General features: G+C 38.8%; 1 protein-coding gene across 1 annotated transcript in view; it reads left to right on the top strand.

Annotated features, from left to right (window-relative positions):
* The window catches only part of SYN3 (synapsin III), a 694,683-nt gene that overhangs the window by 233,602 nt on the left and 436,922 nt on the right, over window positions 1–24,159 (top strand). Inside the window, exon 4 of the mRNA XM_053718968.1 lies at window positions 20,421–20,577. Within this exon, the coding sequence (XP_053574943.1) occupies window positions 20,421–20,577 (157 nt within the window). The remainder of the gene's footprint in view (window positions 1–20,420; window positions 20,578–24,159) is intronic.

Genomic DNA, 24,159 nt, shown 5'->3' with positions numbered 1-24,159 from the left:
CTACAATGAAATAAACTATCTAAAGTACAAAAAATAAAAAAGAACTAAGTTACAAAAAATAAAAAAATATTTACAAACATAAGAAAAATATTACAACAATTTTTAACTAATTACACCTACTCTAAGCCCCCTAATAAAATAACAAAGACCCCCAAAATAACAAAATGCCCTACCCTATTCTAAATTACTACATTTCAAAGCTCTTTTACCTTACCAGCCCTGAACAGGGCCCTTTGCGGGGCATGCCCCAAGAAATTCAGCTCTTTTGCCTGTAAAAAAAAACATACAATACCCCCCCAACATTACAACCCACCACCCACATACCCCTAATCTAACCCAAACCCCCCTTAAATAAACCTAACACTAAGCCCCTGAAGATATTCCTACCTTGTCTTCACCCTACCAGCTTCACCGATCCGTCCTGAAGAGCTCCTCCGATGTCCTGATCCAAGCCCAAGCGGGGGGCTGAAGAGGTCCATGATCCGGCTGAAGTCTTCATCCAAGCGGGAGCTGAAGAGGTCCATGATCCGGATGAAGTCTTCATCCAAGCGGGAGCTGAAGAGGTCCATGATCCGGATGAAGTCTTCTATCAACGGCATCTTCAATCTTCTTTCTTCCGGATCCATCTTGCAGACCTCCGACGCGGAACATCCTCTTCTCCCGACGCCTACTAGCCGAATGACGGTTCCTTTAAGGGACGTCATCCAAGATGGCGTCCCTCGACTTCCGATTGGCTGATAGGATTCTATCAGCCAATCGGAATTAAGGTAGGAATATTCTGATTGGCTGATGGAATCAGCCAATCAGAATCAAGATCAATTCGATTGGCTGATCCAATCAGCCAATCAGATTGAGCTCGCATTCTATTGGCTGATCGGAACAGCCAATAGAATGCAAGCTCAATCTGATTGGCTGATCGAATCAGCCAATCGGATTGAACTTGATTCTGATTGGCTGATTCCATCAGTCAATCAGAATATTCCTACCTTAATTCCGATTGGCTGATAGAATCCTATCAGCCAATCGGAATTCGAGGGACGCCATCTTGGATGACGTCCCTTAAAGGAACCGTCATTCAGCTAGTAGGCGTCGGGAGAAGAGGATGTTCCGCGTCGGAGGTCTGCAAGATGGATCCGGAAGAAAGAAGATTGAAGATGCCATTGATAGAAGACTTCATCCGGATCATGGACCTCTTCAGCTCCCGCTTGGATGAAGACTTCATCCGGATCATGGACCTCTTCAGCTCCCGCTTGGATGAAGACTTCATCCGGATCATGGACCTCTTCAGCCCCCCGCTTGGGCTTGGATCAGGACATCAGAGGAGCTCTTCAGGACGGATCGGTGAAGCTGGTAGGGTGAAGACAAGGTAGGAAGATCTTCAGGGGCTTAGTGTTAGGTTTATTTAAGGGGGGTTTGGGTTAGATTAGGGGTATATGGGTGGTGGGTTGTAATGTTGGGGGGGGTATTGTATGTTTTTTTTAACAGGCAAAAGAGCTGAATTTCTTGGGGCATGCCCCGCAAAGGGCCCTGTTCAGGGCTGGTAAGATAAAAGAGCTTTGAACTTTAGTAATTTAGAATAGGGTAGGGCATTTTGTTATTTTGGGGGTCTTTGTTATTTTATTAGGGGGCTTAGAGTAGGTGTAATTAGTTTAAAATTGTTGTAATATTTTTCTTATGTTTGTAAATATTTTTTTATTTTTTGTAACTTAGTTCTTTTTTATTTTTTGTACTTTAGATAGTTTATTTCATTGTAGTTATTTGTAGGTATTTAATTTATTTATTGATAGTGTAGTGGTAGGTTTAATTGTAGATAATTATAGGTATTTTATTTAATTAATTTATTGATAGTGTAGTGTTAGGTTTAATTGTAACTTAGGTTAGGATTTATTTTACAGGTAATTTTGTTATTATTTTAACTAGGTAACTATTAAATAGTTCTTAACTATTTAATAGCTATTGTACCTGGTTAAAATAATTACAAAGTTGCCTGTAAAATAAATATTAATCCTAAAATAGCTACAATGCAATTATAATTTATATTGTAGCTATATTAGGATTTATTTTACAGGTAAGTATTTAGCTTTAAATAGGAATAATTTATTTAATAAGAGTTAATTAATTTCGTTAGATTAAAATTATATTTAACTTAGGGGGGTGTTAGTGTTAGACTTAGCTTTAGGGGTTAATACATTTATTATAGTAGCGGTGAGCTCCGGTCGGCAGATTAGGGGTTAATGTTTGAAGTTAGGTGTCGGCGATGTTAGGGAGGGCAGATTAGGGGTTAATACTATTTATTATAGGGTTAGTGATGCGGATTAGGGGTTGATAACTTTATTATAGTAGCGCTCAGGTCCGCTCGGCAGATTAGGGGTTAATAAGTGTAGGCAGGTGGAGGCGACGTTGAGGGGGGCAGATTAGGGGTTAATAAATATAATATAGGGGTCGGCGGTGTTAGGGGCAGCAGATTAGGGGTACATAAGGATAATGTAAGTAGCGACGGTGTCCGGAGCGGTAGATTAGGGGTTAATAATAATATGCAGGGGTCAGCGATAGTGGGGGCGGCAGATTAGGGGTTAATAAGTGTAAGGTTAGGGGTGTTTAGACTCGGGGTACATGTTAGAGTGTTAGGTGCAGACGTAGGAAGTGTTTCCCCATAGCAAACAATGGGGCTGCGTTAGGAGCTGAACGCGGCTTTTTTGCAGGTGTTAGGTTTTTTTTCAGCTCAAACAGCCCCATTGTTTCCTATGGGGGAATCGTGCACAAGCACGTTTTTGAGGCTGGCCGCGTCCGTAAGCAACTCTGGTATTGAGAGTTGAAGCTGCGTTAAAAATGCTCTACGCTCCTTTTTTGGAGCCTAACGCAGCCTTTTTGTGGACTCTCAATACCAGAGTTATTTTTATGGTGCGGCCAGAAAAAAGCCGGCGTTAGCTACGCGGGTCGTTACCGACAAAACTATAAATCTAGGCCATAGTGTTTATTGTTTTTACTATACTTCAGTATTATCCTAAAGATTGTTGTAATACATCTATATTTATATTAGGCCTTGGTTGGCCTTTTTTAAAAAAATTATATTTTTAAAAAATTATATATTTCTTCTAGCGCCCCCTAGAGTTACGCTTGCATAGTGTAACAGGTATTTCTATAAAAGAACTAAATTACCTTTTAAGGGCAATGGTCATACAAATGCCTTTTCAGGGCAATGGGGAGCTTTAGTTTTTTAGATAGGCTTTTTATTTGGGGGGGTTGGGGGGTGGGTAGTGTGTTTTACTGTTGGGGGTGTTTGTAATTTTTTTTACAGGTAAAAGAGCTGATTTCTTTGGGGCAATGCCCTACAAAAGGCCCTTTTAAGGGCCATTGGTAGTTTATTGTAGGCTAATTTTTTTATTTTGATAGGGCTATTAGATTAGGTGTAATTCATTTTGATTTTTGATACTGTGGTTTGTTTGTTTTTGTAACTTAGTGTTTGTTTTTGTAACTTAGCATTTTTTTATTTTGTAATTTATTAATTTTTAAAAAGGGTTAAATAGTATATTTAAATAATTTGAGTAGGGTTAGGGTTTTTTAATATGTAATATAGTTAATTTAATTGGAAGTTTAATGTAATTGTAGTATAATAGTTAGGGTAGGTTAATTAATAGTTTAATATAGTTTAATTTAATTCTAAAGGTAAGTTTTAATTTATTTTAAGATAGGGATGTTGTAATTTTAGCGGGTTGTTAGGTTTAGAGGTTAATAGCTTAATTTAATTTATGGCGATGTGGGGGCTGGCGGTTTAGGGGTTAATAGGTTTAGTTAATGGTAGTGATGTCGGAGGCCATAGGTTTAGGTGTTAATACGTTTATTTGGGTGACGGCGGGTTCCGGGAGCAGTGGAATAGGGGTTAATAATATTATGTAGGTGGCGGCGATGTCGGGGCGGCAGATTCGGGGTGTTTAGACTCTGGGTGTATGTTAGGCTGTTAAACGTTACTTGTTTTCTACCATTTAAATCAGTGGGATATCTGGCAGCATCGAACATAAGCTTTCGCTGCTTTCAGACTCCCATTAATTCCTATGGCCTCCGCGGCCTCCAGGGTGGCGGATTGAAAACCAGGTATGCTGGGCCGGAATAGCCGCGAGCGTACCTGTTAGAAATTGGATAACTTGGAAAAGTTGTTAAATAGAGCCGGACCATTTGTAATGACGTAAGCATCGATCTGTGTCGGATTGAGACCGGTGGATCGTATGTTACGTCACAGATTTCAAATTTTGTCTGTCTGTAGGCTTTGATAAATAGCTCGAATCAAGTTTGCCACAATTAAGCTGCGGAATTCCAGCGTATTTGCGGTTGACGACTTGATAAATATCCCCCACTGTCTTGTTGCAATAAACCACTACTTTTAGAAAAGATGTGCAGCCTATGGGGCCTATTTATCAAATGTCTTGCGGACCTGATCCAACAGTGCGTATCAGGTCCGCAAGACATCGCTGAATGCGAAGAGCAATAAGCTCTCTGTATTCAGCATTGTACCAGCAGCTCACAAGAGCTGCTGGTGCAACGCCGTCCCCTACAGACTCGCGGCTAATCGGCTGCCAGCAGGGGGGTGTCAATCAACCCGATCATACTTGATCGGGTTGAATTCCGGCGATTCCTGTTATGGTCTTTGTGACCGCTGCTTCATAACTGCTGTTTCTGGCGAGTCTGAAGACTCGCCAGAAACACGAGTCCACAAGCTCTGTTCGGAGCTTGATAGTTAGGCCCCTATGTGTACTAGAAGCAAATCAGCTAATGCATGTGTTGCCATTTATTTTATGTTTGACACTAAGTGCATGAGCACCTCAGACAATTTTCTATGATAGTAAAAAAAAAAATCCCAAAGATGGTTATAATTTCTACCCCTGAAATGCCAGACAGGCTGCAATGAATTTCAGGGTGCTTAAGCCCTTTCTGACAATCAAGTTGTGACAGATCTTCTTGAATACACAGGGACACTGACTTACATATGACATAAACAGACTTCCATGGTGCAGATGTAAGAGCACTTACTGACTTATTATCTTCGTCTTTGTAATGAGAAGGTTGCTTCTTGTATTTGCTTTGCTGAGTTGCTAAATCTCTATTTCCACTTGTTGACCTGCCCACATAATACTCCGTTTCATGTCAAGTCAGTCCTGGTATTTCCTGCAGGAAATGTTGGATTCCTCCCTTTACATCTATTCCACCTGCAAACTGAGTACAAGGGATCTGCTGTATGTCGTCATTTTTTCCTGATTTTTCAGAATTTCACCGTAGATGATCATAAGGTTTCTGTACCAGTGATTTGTACTAAGAGCTATTTTTGTTAAATATTATTTGATGGAATCATTTATATTTTATTGTAAGTATATTTAGTACCAGCAAAAACACTGTAGCTTTTAAGTATTCTGCTTCTTGACATTTTGGGCAGTGTTAATACACTTTTTGATTAAAGGGACAATGAAGTAAAATTTAAACATTAATAATTCCAATTGACTACTATTATCACATTTGCTTTGTTCTTTTGGTATTCTTTGTTGAAGACTAAACCTAGGTAGGCTGATAGGAGCATAGGACTGTGCAGATGTCTACAGAAGTCTATGGTTGCATTATTTGTAACTATGTTTATTATTGCTATAAACACTGCCAGATAGATTAAAGGTCTATAAATAGCCTAAAGGGCTATAAATGTAGCCACCAATCAGGAAGTTCTACCCAGCGATCTAAACCAAAATGGGCTGGCTCCTAAGAATCATGAAAGAAAAAATGTGGGTTTCATATCCCTTTAAAGTGTTTAAAGTATGATTCAGATAGCATGTAATTTTAAGATTCACTTGTATTTTGACATTTTCAAATGTGCTTTGTTCTCTTGGTATCCCTTGTTGAAAAATAATATTCACATATCCTACACTAGTGGGAGCTAGCTGCTGATTGGTGCCTGCACACATTTGTCTCTTGTGATTGGTTAACTAGCTGTCAGTAGTGCATTGATGTTCCTTCAGCAATGGATAACAGAAGAATGAAGCAAATTTGATAACACGTAAATTGGAAAGTTGTTTGAAATTGTATGTTCTATCTGAATCATGAAAGAGAATTTTGGGGTTTTGTTGTCCCTTAATGTTAAAGTACAAGTAAGCACATCTAAAGTTACTGCAATTTTGTTCTCTTTTCTTTCTTTCTTTTTTTTTTCTTATCTCTGCTTTTAGGCGGCATATTTGGAGACTAAGGGGCCTATTTATCAAAGGTCTTGCGGAACTGATCCGACAGTGCGGATCAGGTCCGCAAGACCTCACTGAATGCGGAGAGCAATACGCTCTCCTCATTTAACATTGCACCAGCAGCTCACAAGAAAAGAAAAAAAGGAGGAAAAAGAGGAAAAAAGGGAGGGAAAAAAGGCACATCTTGTCACATGGATAAATATAGCACTAATATTAAAGCTAACCCTCCGGCTAAGCCTGCCAAACAAAAAGATAAAAGAGTGCGGATATCTGAAACTCATTTAGAGAACCCTAATGAGTTAGCACTACATAAAATTGATACACAACCACTTGTAACTCAGATTTCTGAGATTTTTTTTACCACAATTCGAATTGCTAAAAACACAAATGTCGAATATAATGGTTGAGCTAAGACAGTTTTCCAGTCGACTCACAGAAGTAGAGAACAGAGTATCAGGTAATGAAGATCTATTATATAAACAAGAGCAAAATATTGAGGATAACAGTAAAAAAATGAGAATATTGCAGGATAAAATTAATGAATTAGAAGATCGCTCACGCCGAAATAATTTAAAAAATATTGGCCTCCCAGATAATGGTGACTTCTTAGACTTGATGGCTTTTGCAAGTTCCACACTACCAGCTGCGGTGGGTATACCACCAAATAATCCCCCAATAATAATTGAAAGGGCTCACAGGTTGGGCAGACTTAGAGATAGTCAAAGGGACAGAAACTATAACAGGCCAGTGATGGTTAACCCCTTAATGACCACAGCACTTTTCCATTTTCTGTCCGTTTGGGACCAAGGCTATTTTTACATTTCTGCGGTGTTTGTGTTTAGCTGTAATTTTCCTCTTACTCATTTACTGTACCCACACATATTATATACCGTTTTTCTCGTCATTAAATGGACTTTCTAAAGATACCATTATTTTCATCATATCTTATAATTTACTATAAAAAAAATTATAAAATATGAGGAAAAAATTGAAAAAAAACACACTTTTTCTAACTTTGACCCCCAAAATCTGCTACACATCTACAACCACCGAAAAACACTGTGCTAAATAGTTTCTAAATTTTGTCCTGAGTTTAGAAATACCCAATGTTTACATGTTCTTTGCTTTTTTTGTAAGTTATAGGGCCATAAATACAAATAGCACTTTGCTATTTCCAAACCATTATTTTTCAAAATTAGCGCTAGTTACATTAGAACACTAATATCTTTCAGGAATCTCTGAATATCCATTGACATGTATATATTTTTTTTTAGTAGACATCCCAAAGTATTCATCTAGGCCCATTTTGGTATATTCCATGCCACCATTTCACCGCCAAATGCGATTAAATACAAAAAATCGTTCACTTTTTTACTAATTTTTTCACAAACTTTTGGTTTCTCACTGAAATTATTTACAAACAGCTTGTGCAATTATGGCTTAAATGGTTGTAAATGCTTCTCTGGGATCCCCTTTGTTCAGAAATAGCAGACATATATGGCTTTGGTGTTGCTTTTTAGTAATTAGAAGGCTGCTAAATGCCACTGCGCACTACACGTGTATTATGCCCAGCAGTGAAGGGGTTAATTATGGAACATGTAGGGAGCTTTTAGGGATACTTTTAGCTTTAGTGTAGTGTAGTAGACAACCCCAAGTATTGATCTAGGCCAATTTTGGTATATTTCATGCCACCATTTCACAGCCAAATGCGATCAAATTAAAAAAAAACGTTAAATTTTTCACAATTTTAGGTTTCTCACTGAAATCATTTACAAACAGCTTGTGCAATTATGGCACAAATGGTTGTAAATGCTTCTCTGGGATCCCCTTTGTTCAGAAATAGCAGACATATATGGCTTTGGGGTTGCTTTTTGGTAATAAGAAGGTCGCCAAATGCCGCTGCATTTCACACGTGTATTATGGCTAGCAGTGAAGGGGTTAATTATGTAGCTTACAGGGTTAATTTTAGCTTTAATGTAGAGCTCAGCCTCCCACCTGAAACATGAGACCCCCTGATCCCTCCCAAACAGCTCTCTTCCCTCCCCCACCCCACAATTGTCCCCGCCATCTTAAGTACTGGCAGAAACTCTGCCAGTACTAAAATAAAAGCTATATTTGGGCTTTTTTGAGGTTTTTTTTTTGGCATATTTACATATGCTGCTGTGTAGGATCCCCCCTTAGTCCCCAACCTCACTGATCCCCCACCAAACAGCTCTCTAACACTCCCCCTCTGCCTTAATGGGCGCCATCTTGGGTACTGGCAGCTGTCTGCCAGTACCCAGTTTAGCAACAAATGTGCCTTTTTTTTTAAAAAAAATGCCCTTTTCTGTAGTGTAGCTTCCCCCCCCCCAAGACCAACCCCCCACCCCTTCCTGATCCCTTAGATGTTTATTTCTTTATTTGAAAACATTTTATTTTTAACTTTTAACAATTTTATTTTTCTGTAGTGTAGCGGTTCCCTCCCGCTCCCGCCCCGTGCACACGCCCGCCCGCCGCCCCCCGTGCACGCGCGCGCTCCCGTGCGCGCTCCCGTCCCCCCGCCCCCGATCCCGCCCCCCTTCCCTCCACTCGGCACATCGATGGCCGCCCACCCGCCTCCCAGGCTTGCTCCCACCCACCAACGATAAAGGCCACCGATGTCCGGTGCAGAGAGGGCCACAGACTGGCTCTCTCTGCATCGGATGGCCAAGGGGGGTTATTGCAGGATGCCTCCATATCGAGGCATCACTGCAATAACCGGAAAGCAGCTGGAAGCGAGCAGGATCGCTTCCAGCTGCTTTCCAGACCAAGGACGTACGCCACACGTCCTCGGTCATTAACTGTCTTTTTTTTGAGGACGTGTGGCGTACGTCCTTGGTCATTAAGGGGTTAAATATTTAAATTACCAAGACAAAATGAACATTTTAAAACTTTACAGGAAATTGGGAGGTCTATACATAGGCCAAGTTAAAATACTAATCTTTCAGGATTATTCTAGCGAAACTTCACTTAGAAGGAAAGAGTTGGCTCCGTTTTGTACTAGACTAATTAATGCTGGCCTGAAAGCCAGACTTAAATATCCAACCAAGATCATTGTAGAGGAAGCAGATGGTAATGTAATTATAACTAATGAGGCAGATGCCAGAGAATTCTGTAAAAAAATGAGGGTGCTTTAACTTGGGGCTAGGAAAATATATCCTTGGGGCGCGATCCGATAAAGATCGTAGTTTGCGGCGCAAGCGAGGGAACCCCCGCCACCCGCAGTTTCAGCTCGCAACTCGAGCTATCCTATATACGGCGCTGTCAGAGGCTAAAGTGCCGTAAGTCAGATAAACCAGCTATGTCCAGAAATCTGCGTAAGCACAAATTTCTGGAGTCGCCAGTGACTTACGGCACTTTAGAAACTGCTGGCGCCTACAAAATCTGACTAAAGTTATAAAATCACCCGTACTGTCTAACACGCCTCCCAAACATAGCCCGACGCGTCTAACCCTCTATCCGCTATCCCCCCTCACTATCCTAACAATAAAAATCAGGGCTGGACTGGGAATGGAAAGCAGCCCTGGATAATTTGATTACCAGCCCTATTTTTTTTAATGAGTCAGCAGAATGCGGATCCCCCACCCCAATTTTTCTCAAATGGGATTACTGGGATACTCATTCCCCCAATGTTTTTTTCAGAATTAAATTTTATTAGTTTGTATTGAAAAAAGTGCAAGATTGTTGTTATATAGGCACCCTACAACCCTATTGCATCCACCCTTTAATTTGTAGCTTTCCAGCCCCATCTGCTGCAGCCCACCGGGAAATCTCCTGGTATCCTGGTTGGCCAGTCCGGCCTTGATAAAAATGTATTAACCCCTAAACCACCGCTCCCGGATCCCACCGCCAGCTATATTAAATCTATAACCCCCTAATATGAGCCCCTACCCCGCCGCCATCTACCTTACCTACCCCCTAAAGTGAGCCCCTAACCCGCCGCCATCTACCTTACCTACCCCCTAAAGTAAACCCCTACCCCGCCACCATCTATCTTATCTACCCCCTAAAGTGAGCCCCTTACACCGCCACCATCTATTTTAAAAATATTAACCCCTAATTTAATCCCCCTACACCGCTGCCAGCTATATTAACTATATTAACCCTAATTATATTAGAGTTAATATAGTTAATATCGTTATTATATTATATATATATATTAAGTATAATAACCCTATCTAACTCTAACATCCCTAACTAAATTCTTATTAAAATAAATCTAATTAATATTAATATTATTAATTAAAATATTCCTATTTAAATCTAAATACTTACCTATAAAATTAACCCTAAGATAGCTACAATGTAATTAATAATTACATTGTAGCTATTTTAGGGTTTATATTTATTTTACAGGTAACTTGGTATTTATTTTAACTAGGTACAATAGCTATTAAATAGTTAATAACTATTTAATAGCTACCTAGTTAAAATAATTACCAATTTACCTGTAAAATAAATCCTAACCTAAGTTACAAATACACCTACACTATCAATAAATTAAATAAACTACATATATCTAAACTAAAATACAATAAAATAATCTAAACTAAATTACAAAAAAACAAACACTAAATTACAAAAAATAAAAAAATTACAAGATTTTTAAGCTAATTACACCTATTTTAAGCCCCCTAATAAAATAATAAAGCCCCCCAAAATAAAAAAAATTCTTTACCCTATTCTAAATTTAAAAAGTTCACAGTTCTTTTACCTTACCAGCCCTTAAAAGGGCCTTTTGCGGGGCATCCCCAAAGAAAACAGCTCTTTTGCCTGTAAAAGAAAAACACAATACCACCCCCAACATATAATCAGTGAGAAGTAATAGACCAATGTATTTAACTGAGAGGATAAAGCCGTGCTGTTGGCAAGTGGTGACAGTAATAAAGTTGAATCTTGCAATGATTCTTATCAAGAACTACAGATTTATAAGTGAAACAGGTATGATCTCACCGCTCTTGCCGCATTCTGTCATGCCCCTCAGGCCGTCCCAATACCAGGTATGGATTCACTCCTCCGGCATCCAAACATACGATCAAATGAACAAATGAAATTACCTGTGTTGGAACTAATCACGGCCGTAGGCCTCGGTGCAGGTAAAAATCAACTTTATTTTCAGTAGATTAACCGTCGGTAGCAATTGTCCCTTTAACTATAATGAACAGGTGCTAATTTCGTTACGTAAGCAAGTAAGCCTTTTTAAGCTGTTTGTGTTTTGACTATGTAAGTCCCTGACGAAGTGCCTCCGGGCAGGAAACGCGTCGGACGTTTGTTCTCAGTGTACCCCTGAGTCTGTTTCACCCTGTGAATGTTAATCTACTGAAAATAAAGTTGATTTTTACCTGCACCGAGACCTACGGCCGTTATTAGTTCCAACACAGGTAATTTCATTTGTTCATTAAATCTGCTAAGTACCTTGCAAGATTAGATAGGAATAGAAAGAAGAGCAATATAATTTAGAAGGTTATCATGGATGGTCAGAACTATTCACAATCTGTTGATATTCAAAAGTTTTCTTAGACTACTATAAGAATATATATTCTGCCAAAACAATAGATGCTCATAGCAACACGTCCTTCTGGGGGAAGATTACATGTCCTAAGGTTACATCAGAACAGGTTGAATTAATTAATGCACCTATATCCCCAGACGAAGTTTTAAAAGCCATAGAAGAAACCAAATTAGGAAAGGCCCCAGGACCGGATCAATTACCGGCAGAGTTTTATCGATTACTTAAGTCGGAGATCGTTCTCATGTTGACATGTCTCTTTAACAATTATTTCCAGGGTGGAAAGGTAATCTCACGGTTCTTCTCGGCGTCAATCATTACCTTGATTCTAAAAAAAGATAAAAATCCTTCAGATCCCGGGTCATATAGGCCTATTTCCTTGTTGAATACAGACTATAAATTATTTACATCTATAATAGCTAACAGATTAAAAGAACCATTACAGGAAATCATACACCCAGATCAATCAGGGTTTATGATTAACAGATCTCCTACCAAGAATATTCGGAAAACATATATGATCCTGGAATATTTTTGGAATAGGTTACATTGAAACAAAGCTGTACCCAAACAGGACTTGGCTATGGTGATGGTTGATGCTGAGAAGGCCTTTGACTCTATAATCTGGGAGCATTTATATAACGCCTTGACCAACTTTGGCTTCTCCGGGAACCTGATAAATTTCATTAAAACTTTATATAACAACCCGGTTTCAGCGATTTTGGTCAATAACAGTCAGTCCCCTTTTTTTAAATTAGAAAAAGGGACGCAACAGGGATGTCCACTCTACCCCCTACTTTTTAATATAGCCATAGAGCCATTAGCAATCTATTTAAGGCAAGAACTAGAAGGAATAAACTTTGGGAGCCAAAAATGTGTCATCACTTTACGCTGACGATTTGTTATTATATTTTACTAATACTAGTTTTAATATACCAATAGCTCTGAGGTCATTGAATCTATTTAGTGCAATCTCAGGATATAAAGTTAATACTACAAAAACAGAGATTTTGTGGATTTATAAAAACAAAGATAGTCTGAAACATCACAACTTAAAAGAGGTTGATAGTTTTAGATATTTAGGAATTAAATTACATAGGGCTCCGAATTTGTGGTAGAAATTGAATTTTACACCCTTTTTTTCACATATAGCATCGAAATTTCAACGTTGGACTTTTTTCCGGATCCCATTATCAGCCAAATTAATGTTGGTTAAAACCATTCTCTTTCCACAAATAATATATATGATTAATAGCCTCCCTTTATATATTAAAGATCAAGATATTAGGATCTTTAATCAGGCATGTGCCATTTTTTTCTGGAATAAGACCAGACACATGTTTTCAATAGCAAAATTATCACAGTTTAAGGAATTTGGGGGTCTAGCATTTCCTGATATAAGGGCTTATAACATTGCTATATTAGCACGGTATGGGGTTGATTGGCTTCTTTCCTATAATCATTTGACTAACTCAATAATCGAAGAGAGTCTTATACAACCATTCTCTCTTAAAGCAATACTACATTGCCCACACTCGCAGCTGCCGGATAGTATTAAGATAACCATTAGTTTATTTAATGTGGTCAAAGCTTGGCAACAACTATGTGATCGTTTGCAGATTAATTTCCATATGTCCGCCTTTCTCCCAGTTAAAGGAAATCCTGAATTTCCCCCAGGGAGTCAGTACTCTATATTTAGAAGTTGGGATAAGAAAGGTTTTACCAGATTAATACAACTTCTTGATAAGCGGCTCAATGTGAGAATGTTTGATGATATTGCTGTTGAATATAATTTATCAAATAAGATTTTTTTTGCATATTTGCAAGTACGACACTTTATATGCAAAAAACTTCAGACGGGATACTGGTTGGAAAATTTTGAAACAATTGGGGATATATATAGACAAGGGAATCATTCAATGGCCTATAGTTATCAATGTCTGTCGGACCTGATCCAACAGAGCGGATCAGGTCCGACAGACATCGCTGAATACGGCGAGCAATACGCTCGCCGCATTCAGCATTGCACCAGCAGCTCACAAGAGCTGCTGGTGCAACGCCGCCCCCTGCAGCAGGGGGTGTCAATCAACCCGATTGTACTCGATCAGGTTGACCGCTGCTTCATAACTGCTGTTTCTGGTGAGTCTGATGACTCGCCAGAAACACGGGGCATCAAGCTCCATTTGGAGCTTGATACATATGCCCCCATATCACTACTGTATAAGTTTGTTTTGGCAAAGCAAGGTCAATTAAACATAGAGCAGTTTTTAGTATGCTGGTCTAAGCATATTGAAGGGATTAATCATGATAACATTAAGAAGGGTATCAGGTGGTTAAATGCAGCTCCCCTTCGTTCCTCCTGGAAGGAATCACATTTAAAGCTCCTTAACAATGCTTACATCTCCCCAAAGCGGCTAGCTAAGTGGACACCAGGACAAATAGGTTCTTGTTAGAAATGTCATACAGTATGCTTGGAGCGGATTTGCTCCACTGTTTCTGGTATTGTCCTAAAATAAGACAATTTTGGCAGAAAATAAATTTCTGGTTAAACAAACATTTATTAGATCAATTTTTTTTTGTACCAAGAAGAATTCTTCTCTTAGACACAGAAGTCCAGATTCAGGATGTGATTAACACGATTATTCTAGTGGTACATAATTTGATCCTGAGAAATTGGAAGAGTAAGAAATCTCCCTCCTTTAAAGTATTTATTGAAGCAGTCAAATAAATTACAAATCATTTTCGAACAGCATAATATAACAAGTTTACAGAATAAACAAGTCCATAGTTTTTTTCAACAAATGGTTGAAAATTATCCAGTCATTTCCTACTTCTACACAGTATATTTTTACTAAAATGCTTCATAAATCCACATATTTTGAGGGTTTGATTCTGTGTGAATTATTTCCGGCTTCTTGGTACTAAAAGCCCCAAACTTGTAAGTTGAGATACAGAGTGTGGGGACAAGGAAGTTGAGGGGGGAGATAATCCCCTATTCTCAACGCATTGTTATGCTCTTTTTGTATAAGGGGGTGGGAGGGAGGAAGAAGGCACATCATTTTTCCCCCTCTCTTTTTTTTGGGGGGGGGGGTTCTCTTCACCCCTTCTCGACTCTGTGTCTGTTTAACCACCATGTTTTCATGTGGTCCAGTGTGAGCTGGATGTTCCTGTCTTACTAATTATTATATGTACAAAAAAGTAGGATATGGATTATTTGGTTTTTGTATAAACGAATGCACGGGTATCCAATCTCCATGTTCAGTATTTTGACAAATAAAAGTAAAGAACAATAGGAAGATGTTTAGTTTAATAAAGTTAAAAATAAGAGGATTTGGTTAATAGGTTCGGAGGAAACCCGGGTAGATGCGAAAAGTTAAAGGTTTTTTCTATTGATTTTACTATCATATATGTCTAAATTTGTATTTAGTACGTATAAGAGAAACTTATCTCTACGTGTGCATATTTATGCATCAGCAGGGTGTATTTTGTTATATCCTTGAAAATGTATACTCTCTTTCTATGTGCATTGCTTGTATATTATAGGTTTCTTATTGTTGTTTCATTTTTTTATTTTTCCTTTTTTACTGAAAATTCATTGAATGTGACATTGTACAATTTCTGAATTTCTACTTTTTTTGTTTTTGTTTACATGCTGTATTCCTGAATCCTCTTTAATAATAAAAAGAAATATAAAAAAAAAACATTGCACCAGCTGCTGGTGCAACGCCGCCCCCTGCTAACTCGGTGTCAATCAACCCGATCGTACTCGATCGGGTTGATTTCCGGCGATTCCTGTGCGCCTCATCAGAGCAGGCGGACAGGGTTATGGAGCAGCGGTCTTTAGAAAAAGAACCCCTCAGACATCACGAGGGTATTAACACCAGATAGCGCCTTGTGTCCAGACTAGGGTTGCCACTTGTCCCTTAAAATACAGAACACTTATATGTTACACATGCTGCAGGGTGTGCAGGGGGGAATATGAATAGTGCTGCCCATAAACACAATACATGTTCCTCCCTGCACCCTCTGCAGCATGTGTAATGCATAAGTGTCCAGGAATACATGGCTGAGGTGGCAATCATAGTCCAGACCCTTGCGTTCCCGATTTTACAGAGAAAAAGAGATCTTATTTTCAAATCATTTCTGCAGGTAACGTCCAGGCAGTCTCTTTATACCACTGGGTATCAGCTTGTAAATCTGACAGCCTTTAATACTGGGTGTCTCGGCAACCTATTGCTTTTGTTGCCACCCCATTGCAGACTCTCATCTCAAGGAATATATAAAGAAAGGGACAGGCTGCTTATAAAACAGAAAAAGAGGAAAGAAAACAAAGTACCTTGCTACCAGCTGGTATCTAGTCCTAGCTCCAGGGTTATAGGAGCTAGATTCTTTACTCCTGCCCAGAAGTGGGTTGTGGGAGATGCTAAGGCCAGAGTTCTTTACTCCTACCCGGAGGTGAAAAAAATGGAGGTTGCTGGGGACTAGATTCTTTTATTCCTACCCAGAAGTGGGTTATGGGAATTACTGGGCCTCAATCTCTTCAAATAGGGAGCTTTCTTCAGCAATATTAACTTGGGACTATAATTCCAACTTAGCCCAGAATCTTTTATAAATTAAATCAGTCATCTCTTCTATGGCTTCGCCTAGATAGTTCTTTACTCCTACCCAGAAGTGGGTTATTGGAGATCCTGGAGCCTAGGTTCTTTACTCCTACCCAGAAATGGGTTATGGGAGTTACTGAAAGCACAAAAAAACTCTGCAAATTAAGGATACTTCTTCAGCAATATTAGTTTGAAACTGTAATTCCACCTTAGCATAGAATCTTTTGTAGCATGAATCAAACCCCACTTGTATAGTTTCACATGAATAGTCTTTACAGTCTAAATCATCAATTAGGTTGTGTTTGTGTGAAAAACTATAGTTAATTTGGTATTTGCTAACCAAAAGATGTTTAAGGAGCAGTACACAAAAGTTAATTTACTTCTGGCCTTAATGGTATTTATAACAGAAGTTTATCGTGACATACACTGTCAGAAAAAAATTGCAAAAATTGTACCTTTAGGGGTACAACAGCTTGTCACTGGGGCAGTACCCTCAAAGGTACACCCACTGTATCCTTTAACATGGGTACAAATTGCAGATTGTACCTTTCAAAGGCAAATATGTACCTTTGGCGACTAGATTGGACCTCAGTGTTATGGTACCATATTGTACCCTTAAAAAATGGTGCAAATCTGGCCTTTTAAGGGTACTGCCCCAGTGACAAGCCCTTTGTACCTCATGATGGCAAATGTGTACTTAACACAGCATATTACAAATGCTGTTCCATTAGATTTTTATATAACATTCAAATATGCATTCTTTTATTGTGTACTTTTCAGACAGTATAACAATAGCCACACTGTAGCTATATAGCAAATTCAAAGACTGCTACTAAACCACCTGAAAGAACCAGGCTAAACAAGCAGTTCCTAAAGAATAATTCAACATGTTGAGTATCACTCTGTACTAGACTCTAAAAACACCCCATTTAATTTAGGGTGACATGCCACATAAAACATAAATATATAGAAAACATATAGAAAACAACGGGGATTCGGCCGAGGGATAAATGATAAAACTCACAACCATACATTGAATTGTCACTCTATGCAAAATATATGCAAATGAGTCTATTTCCCTAGTACACATTTTGGTGATGAACCTGCTACCAATAGGAGCTGTGTTACACATTTCAAAGAACTTTCAACCAACAGATGGTGCTATGGCGTGTTACACAATGTCCATGTATGTGACTGGGGAACGGTTACAATTTTATTTTTATTTTTTTTTAAACTGATTCTTAAACAGCTCTTGTTTATTTTATAGAGTTTAAAATAAAAACATTTCTTTGTAATTTTAGTTAATACATTTGCTTTATGTTTAAGAGTTAATATCTTGATGCTCTAAATATAAACATTAAAATGTTAAGTGCTTGTTTGCTATTTAGAACCAGCAACACAGTATCATTGACTATATGGGTTATTAAGTATTTTTTTATTTTTTTGCTTTGCCCACTTCTTGCATTTTACCAACACCAACTGAACATAATTATTTTGTTGTACAACATGTATGTTGCATTCATTTTGGGTGACTGTCAGTTATGTGAATATGAATAATTGAACTGTACAAATCATATGGACTTGCAGGGTTTGACAGCCTTGAACCACCCACCCCCCTCAACCTTTTAGTCACACAAGTGATTGTACCTTTTTGTGGGGATTAAATGGTACAGACATGGACCCTTTGACAGTTGGAAACATATTTGTACCTTATTTACCGCTAAATGGTACATATTAGTTCCTTAAGGTGTAATTATAATCCATTGAGGGTACAACCACAGCAGTTGTACCCTAAGTGTTCACAAACGGACCCCAACCGTACCCTTTTTTCTGACAGTGTACCTTGTGCTTCATCATTCAAATCCAGGGAGCTTTTGAAATATCTGCATTTACCAGTTCTGTAGTCTCTGTTATTTTACTGCCTTGGTGTCCCGTATTAAGCTGATTGCACGGGTTACTTGATCCTCTTACTGGTGGAGCGGTTGTATGAAGCCAATACATCTAAGGGCCGTGGGAGTTGCCCATCCCTTTTCCTGTCTGGCACTGTGCTGTGCCGCTGATTCATGGGTATTCAGCTGTTAGGCCCTTCACTTTCGCTCCGTTCCGAACCGACCTTGTAGTAGCTGTGCTCCTAGTGAATAGGTTAGTAGAGTGCTCCAGCCATGGAGACTGTTCTGCCTGTGGGGGGTTTCCGCGATGCGAGGATTACCTCTCAACAATCCGGGGCAGTCTATCCTTCCACGGCCAAGGATTCCTGCATCGGTGCGAGCTGGTGTCAGAGCTCAATGAGGAGGCGCGAAATTGGCAAGCTACCTTCTTGCCCAGCCTCTTCCCAGAACCTCTATCAAATTTGTTCACTTTTCTATTTGCAGTATGGTTTGTTTGCCCTTCAAGGGGGACAATGTTCCATAACAAAACTTTACATTAAATAAAAGAGGCCAGAGTGCATTGTGCAAACTTTAGATCTCAGATAATGCATCATTCTGCACAGTGACTGGTCAATCTCTATATAGAATTTCATTTTAACTGTCAGTAACTGGCCATAGAAAACCAGACAAAATAAACATAATCAAGAGGCTTTTCAAGTGATATGTTCCTGGTGTGCAAAATCATGCAAATTTTGCTAACATGGGGGTCAATCACATTCCTTTAGAAAAATTTATCAAATAATTTAGCTAGAAAAATTCCCATAGACTTTAATGGTATTTTTCTTTTAAAAATCATTAGATATTTTTTTTCTAAAGAATTGAGATAAAATCTAGTTTTAAAACATGTATTTCATATGCAGATTCTTTGCAATAAAGTCCTTAGCTACTCGGAAGCCTCTACAGTCATTGGGGTCCATTTATTAAGCAGCTACAGCGAATCATGTCCGCTTGACCTTTGTTAAATCTACCCTATGTCTTTGCCCCCTCTATTGCGCTTGAGGGTTGATGAGGTGATAAACTAATCTGTTTGTGATAGGATATTGTGAGATACACAGTCCTTGTCTGGGTGCAATGTGACCACAGTTTCACTTTGTTATATGTGTTTTCTCCAAGTTTGCAAGAGGTTGGCTATTATCTTTATTTTTGTGTGTCTTCTGTTCTATTGAAATAATGCACGTGCATTTGGATAATTTGTGATGATCTGAATGGGGAATATGGTGGTCGCTTGCAGCATTTTGCTCTTTCTGGAGCCGGGTTCCTTCTTGTTAAAGTGCAAATCCAGATCTTAATGTGTTGCTCTCTCACAAGAATAAATCCAGCTTTGAGCAGCCACCTTGTTCTATGTTCAGATCAGCATGAATGACCCGAATGCATGTGCCTAACTAAAAACACCTCTCAGACTGAGGGTGTATCTATATTTAGCTTGTGTATTAGAGTGATTTATCCTGCTGTCTCCTATAAGTAAGTCTTGCTTCTGTAGTGTGACCGTAGTAATAAGGTGATTTCCCAGACCCAATTTCGGTACACCTCAGGCCAAATTCAAGACACCTCAAAAATGTTGAGATGGTAGTAAAAAAAATGCTAAAAATGTTTAAAGGGACAGTACACTGTAAAATAGTTTTTATATGAATGTATTTTCAATGTATTTACTCTCAGCACCTGTGATAGGGCAGAATGCCTAATGCAAATGCAAAAACAACAGACGTTACTGATTTATCACATGCAAAATTCAGGCAGCTTAAAGGGACATAAAAGTGCTAAAAAGAAAATGCTGTAACATTAGAGCATTTTATTATTGCACATTTGCATGTATATAACTATGTGTTTAACCCACGCAAATGGTTTAAAAACATAGTTAAAGTCAGCTCCAGAGCAACAATGCACAACTGGGAGCTAGCTGAACAAATCTGGTGAGCCAATGAAAAGATACAAATGTGTGTAGCCACCAATAAAAATGTGGTAGCCAAAATAAATAACACAAATTAAATATATTGTTTCAGCACTACAAACTAATAGATAGGACTGACAATCTTTTATCTCTCTTCTCATCTGCCTCTCGCTCTATTCACATTTATTGCCAGTGTAATTCCTCAATAACAGTATTTTCCTTTCATCTTATGCTCCTCTCCTTTTTGTGTTGACTTTGTTACAGGTCTTTTAAGCCAGACTTTGTGCTGATTCGCCAGCACGCTTACAGTATGACTCTTGGGGAGGATTTCCGGAGCCTTATAATGGGTCTGCAATATGGAGGCGTCCCCAGCATGAACTCCCTGTACTCCATCTACAACTTCTGCAGCAAACCATGGGTGGTAAGGGGCATTTCATCTATATGAGACAGTCATCACACACTTTATACTGCTTTATATGCCGCTATTTCATGGTTCCAATCTAATATGTCTAACTCTCCCTATACCATTTGTGTTTTAGCCCTGCTTTTCTGTAGGTATAGCTTCAAAGCATAAAAATCATTCCGTTTCATTGTTGTTATAAAAATAGCACTACCAGTGGGTTATAATTAATAGAAAGCATTGCAATATGTATTATTCATCATTTTACAAGGGATATTAAAGGGACATTAAAGTTAAAATTAAAGCAATTTACTTAATGTATAAATTGTGCTCACTTCTCCTGTTATCCTTTGTTAAAGAGTAATCCAGGTGAGCTCAGGAGAGTTAACATCTGTATCCATCTGACAACAGTGTTTGCAACATTGTTTCTAATGCAATACATAGTTACAAACGCTCCTAAGCTTCTATCAGCCTAAATATGTTTACTCCAAGGATATCAAGAGAACCAAACAAATTTGATAATAGAAGTAAACTGGAAAGTTGTTTAAAATTGCATCTCTACTAAACTGTATTTTTGACTTTACTGTCCCTTTAACCCCTTCACTAAGAGGAAATTCAGAGAAAAACTTGTCCAAAATACTGAAGCATTTTGCTATCACTCCATTTAAACAGAAATAGGGCCTTGTTTTTTTATTTATCTATCAAAAAATATATATTTATTTTAAGTAGACAACACAAGGTATTGATCTGGGCCCATTTTCATATATTTCATGCCATTGTTTCGCCACCAAATGCGATCATATTAAAAGAAATTGTAAAATTATTAACTTTTTCACAAACTTTGTGTTTCTCATTGAAACTATCTACACACTACTGCAATTATAAGACAAATGGTTTGTTCAGAAATAGCAGACCTGCATGGCTTTGCAATTAGTTTTTGGTAAATAAAAGGCCACTACAATTCCAGGCAGTGAGGGGGTTAATTAGTTTACTGGAAGGGGAATAGTATTCTAATGCAGGACTTACCCTCCCACCTAACACTTCCCATGTTGCTGATCCCTCCCAAACAGCTCTCTCCCCCCACACTCACACTTCTGACCACCATCTTAGTTACTGGCAGGCAGTTTGCCAGTATTAAGTGTCAGGTTGTTTTTTTTGTTTTTTTTTTAAATAAATTATATGTATTTATTTATTTTCTGCAGTGTAGGATATCCTTACCCTGCCACCTCTCTGAACCCTCCCCCCCTCTCAATAATGTCCGCCATCTTAGGTACTGGCAGCTATCTGCCAGTACCCAGTTTAAATAGATTTATTTTGTTTTTATTTGTATTAATTTATTATTTCATATTTTCTTCTGTAGCGTAGCTGTACCTCCCACCACACCCTGATTCCCCATTTTTCTGTAATATAGTGTCCCTTCCCTCCCTTTTCAATACACACTTATGTTTCTGTAGGTAGCTTCCCGCCCCTCCCTCCCTCTCCCCTCCACCACTATGCCGTCCACACGCCTCTTTCATTCCTCCCAAACCTTGTCAATGTCTGCAATGATCAGGCAGTCTGCACTCATATGGTAATGGAGCACCAACGGTGCTCTGTTACCATGTGAAGGCAGATCCCTGCAGCCCATGAAGAGCAAGTCTTGGTAGTCACTTGACAACCGAGACTGCTGGAGCTTCCTGAAGGCAGGACGTATATATAAATTATGCGGTTTGATGGGCTATGTACCGCATAATGTATATATGGGTCAAGCGGTTACAGGGGCAGAGCATAATTTGCCTTTTAAGAATTTCACTAAGGATCTTGCAGTGCTGGAGGATCATTTTATATGACCTCACCTGGGCAGAGAGCTTTAGATCATCAGGCCTATACGTATTGGACTTCGGTATACAGACAGGTTTAAGGTAAAGATGCATATGTGTGCAAGCTCAGTCTATTTTACATTATACAATAATCAGCATAAAGCAGCATTTTCTTACACATTTTATACTCTGCTGCCTGTATACCAAGTTATTGGAAACACGTGGGAAGACCAATTTTACAGTATACTGTCCCTTTATTTAACTGTAAAAATTAGCATAATAAATAATGAAAATATATTGCAAACCTTTTTACTAAGCATTACATTTTACTAATGATTACTAAACATTTTATATTACAATTTCAAAGTGCCTTTAAAATAAATTGCCATCAAATCATAAAACAGCATTTTATACTGAACACATACTCATATAACTAGGCTGTGCAGAACCTTTGTATCAATGTGTACAGCGGAGGACTGAGACCAACCAGGGCCCCTAGGCAAAACCTCCAGGGACAGGGCCCCCAACCTCAAGGGACAGAGTGTCCATTCTCTAGGGCCTGATCCCACACTCCAGTGCCCTCCATAGCCAGAACCCACTCTCAAGGGCCCACAGAGCATCAGACCCCCCCATCCAGACGCAGGGCCCCTACTCTGCCACCCTTAACACTTTAGTTACTGCTAGCGGGGTTGCCAGCACTGTGCTAGCATGTGATCATCTGTCGCCGCAGCCAACCACATCATAGCTAATCTTTGAAAGTGGTGGAAGAGCTGTAGTCTACCTCAGCTCAGCTGTCATCACTGCACTAGCTCATTTAACTGGCTGTGGCGGAGCCCCAAAAGCCTTTGTCTCACCACTGGTGGGCTGACCTACCTGCCAGTACCTAGGTTGGTTGCTCAACAACTCACTCAGTCCGCCCCAGTGTGTGTACTTTATACCATATTTGTCTTTTCTACGCTGTGCTTATTGTAACCCATAGACTTGTCACTTGAAGTGTGTGCAGTTACTTTATAAATAAAGCTATACAGATTTGTTGTGATGTCCGATTTATATGTCAGTTGCCTCTTAAGCATTGAAAACCGACCTTGCATAACGCTGACAAGGCTCTAAATATTATATTTAGATTATCAGGGCTGGGATGACACCTACAAGGATAAGGGAAAAAAGGAGGAGTCCTTCAGGATACAGACTGCTGATAAACTCTGAGATATCTTTGTTCAGCAGTCAAAACATAACTTATTTTATTTCTCTAGTCACGCTCTGACCTTGATTTTGGAAGCCACAATTGCTCTTTACTGGTTTGACAACAACAATTATAATCTGGGCTGTCAGTAAAATGAACTTTGCTTGACAAAGGGTGTGAACCGTAAAGGATATAGCTCTAGGATACAAAAGCAATCTGATATTGAAGAGAAATCAGAAGCAATAGATCGTATTTACCTTTAAAGCATAACAAAAAAACTCCCATAATCCTCTGTATAACAGGGTACATATTAAAAGCTTTATTAAATTCCTTCTAGACTGTCATGCAGGATGAGAACTTGATTCATGAATTTCTTATTTGCTGAAGCCCCAATTAAAAAAAGTATATAGAAAAGATTCTGTGAAATTCTCTGCCTCAACAAGGCTTTCCTTAAAAGGGACATGAAAGGTTGTGTAGTGTTGCAGTAAAGTAACATACCAATTGAGTGCAGAAATTGACTAAATGAACAATTTGATTCTGCAGTTGTTTTCAAGGGCCACCAAACTCAAATTCACTTGTTACTTAAATAGACTACGCATTTTGCATCTTATTGCTTCTGCT

This window comes from Bombina bombina, chromosome 6 (genome assembly GCF_027579735.1).
Source record: "Bombina bombina isolate aBomBom1 chromosome 6, aBomBom1.pri, whole genome shotgun sequence".
Classification (NCBI taxonomy): Eukaryota; Metazoa; Chordata; class Amphibia; order Anura; family Bombinatoridae; genus Bombina; species Bombina bombina.
This window is presented reverse-complemented; position numbering and strand designations above follow the sequence as displayed.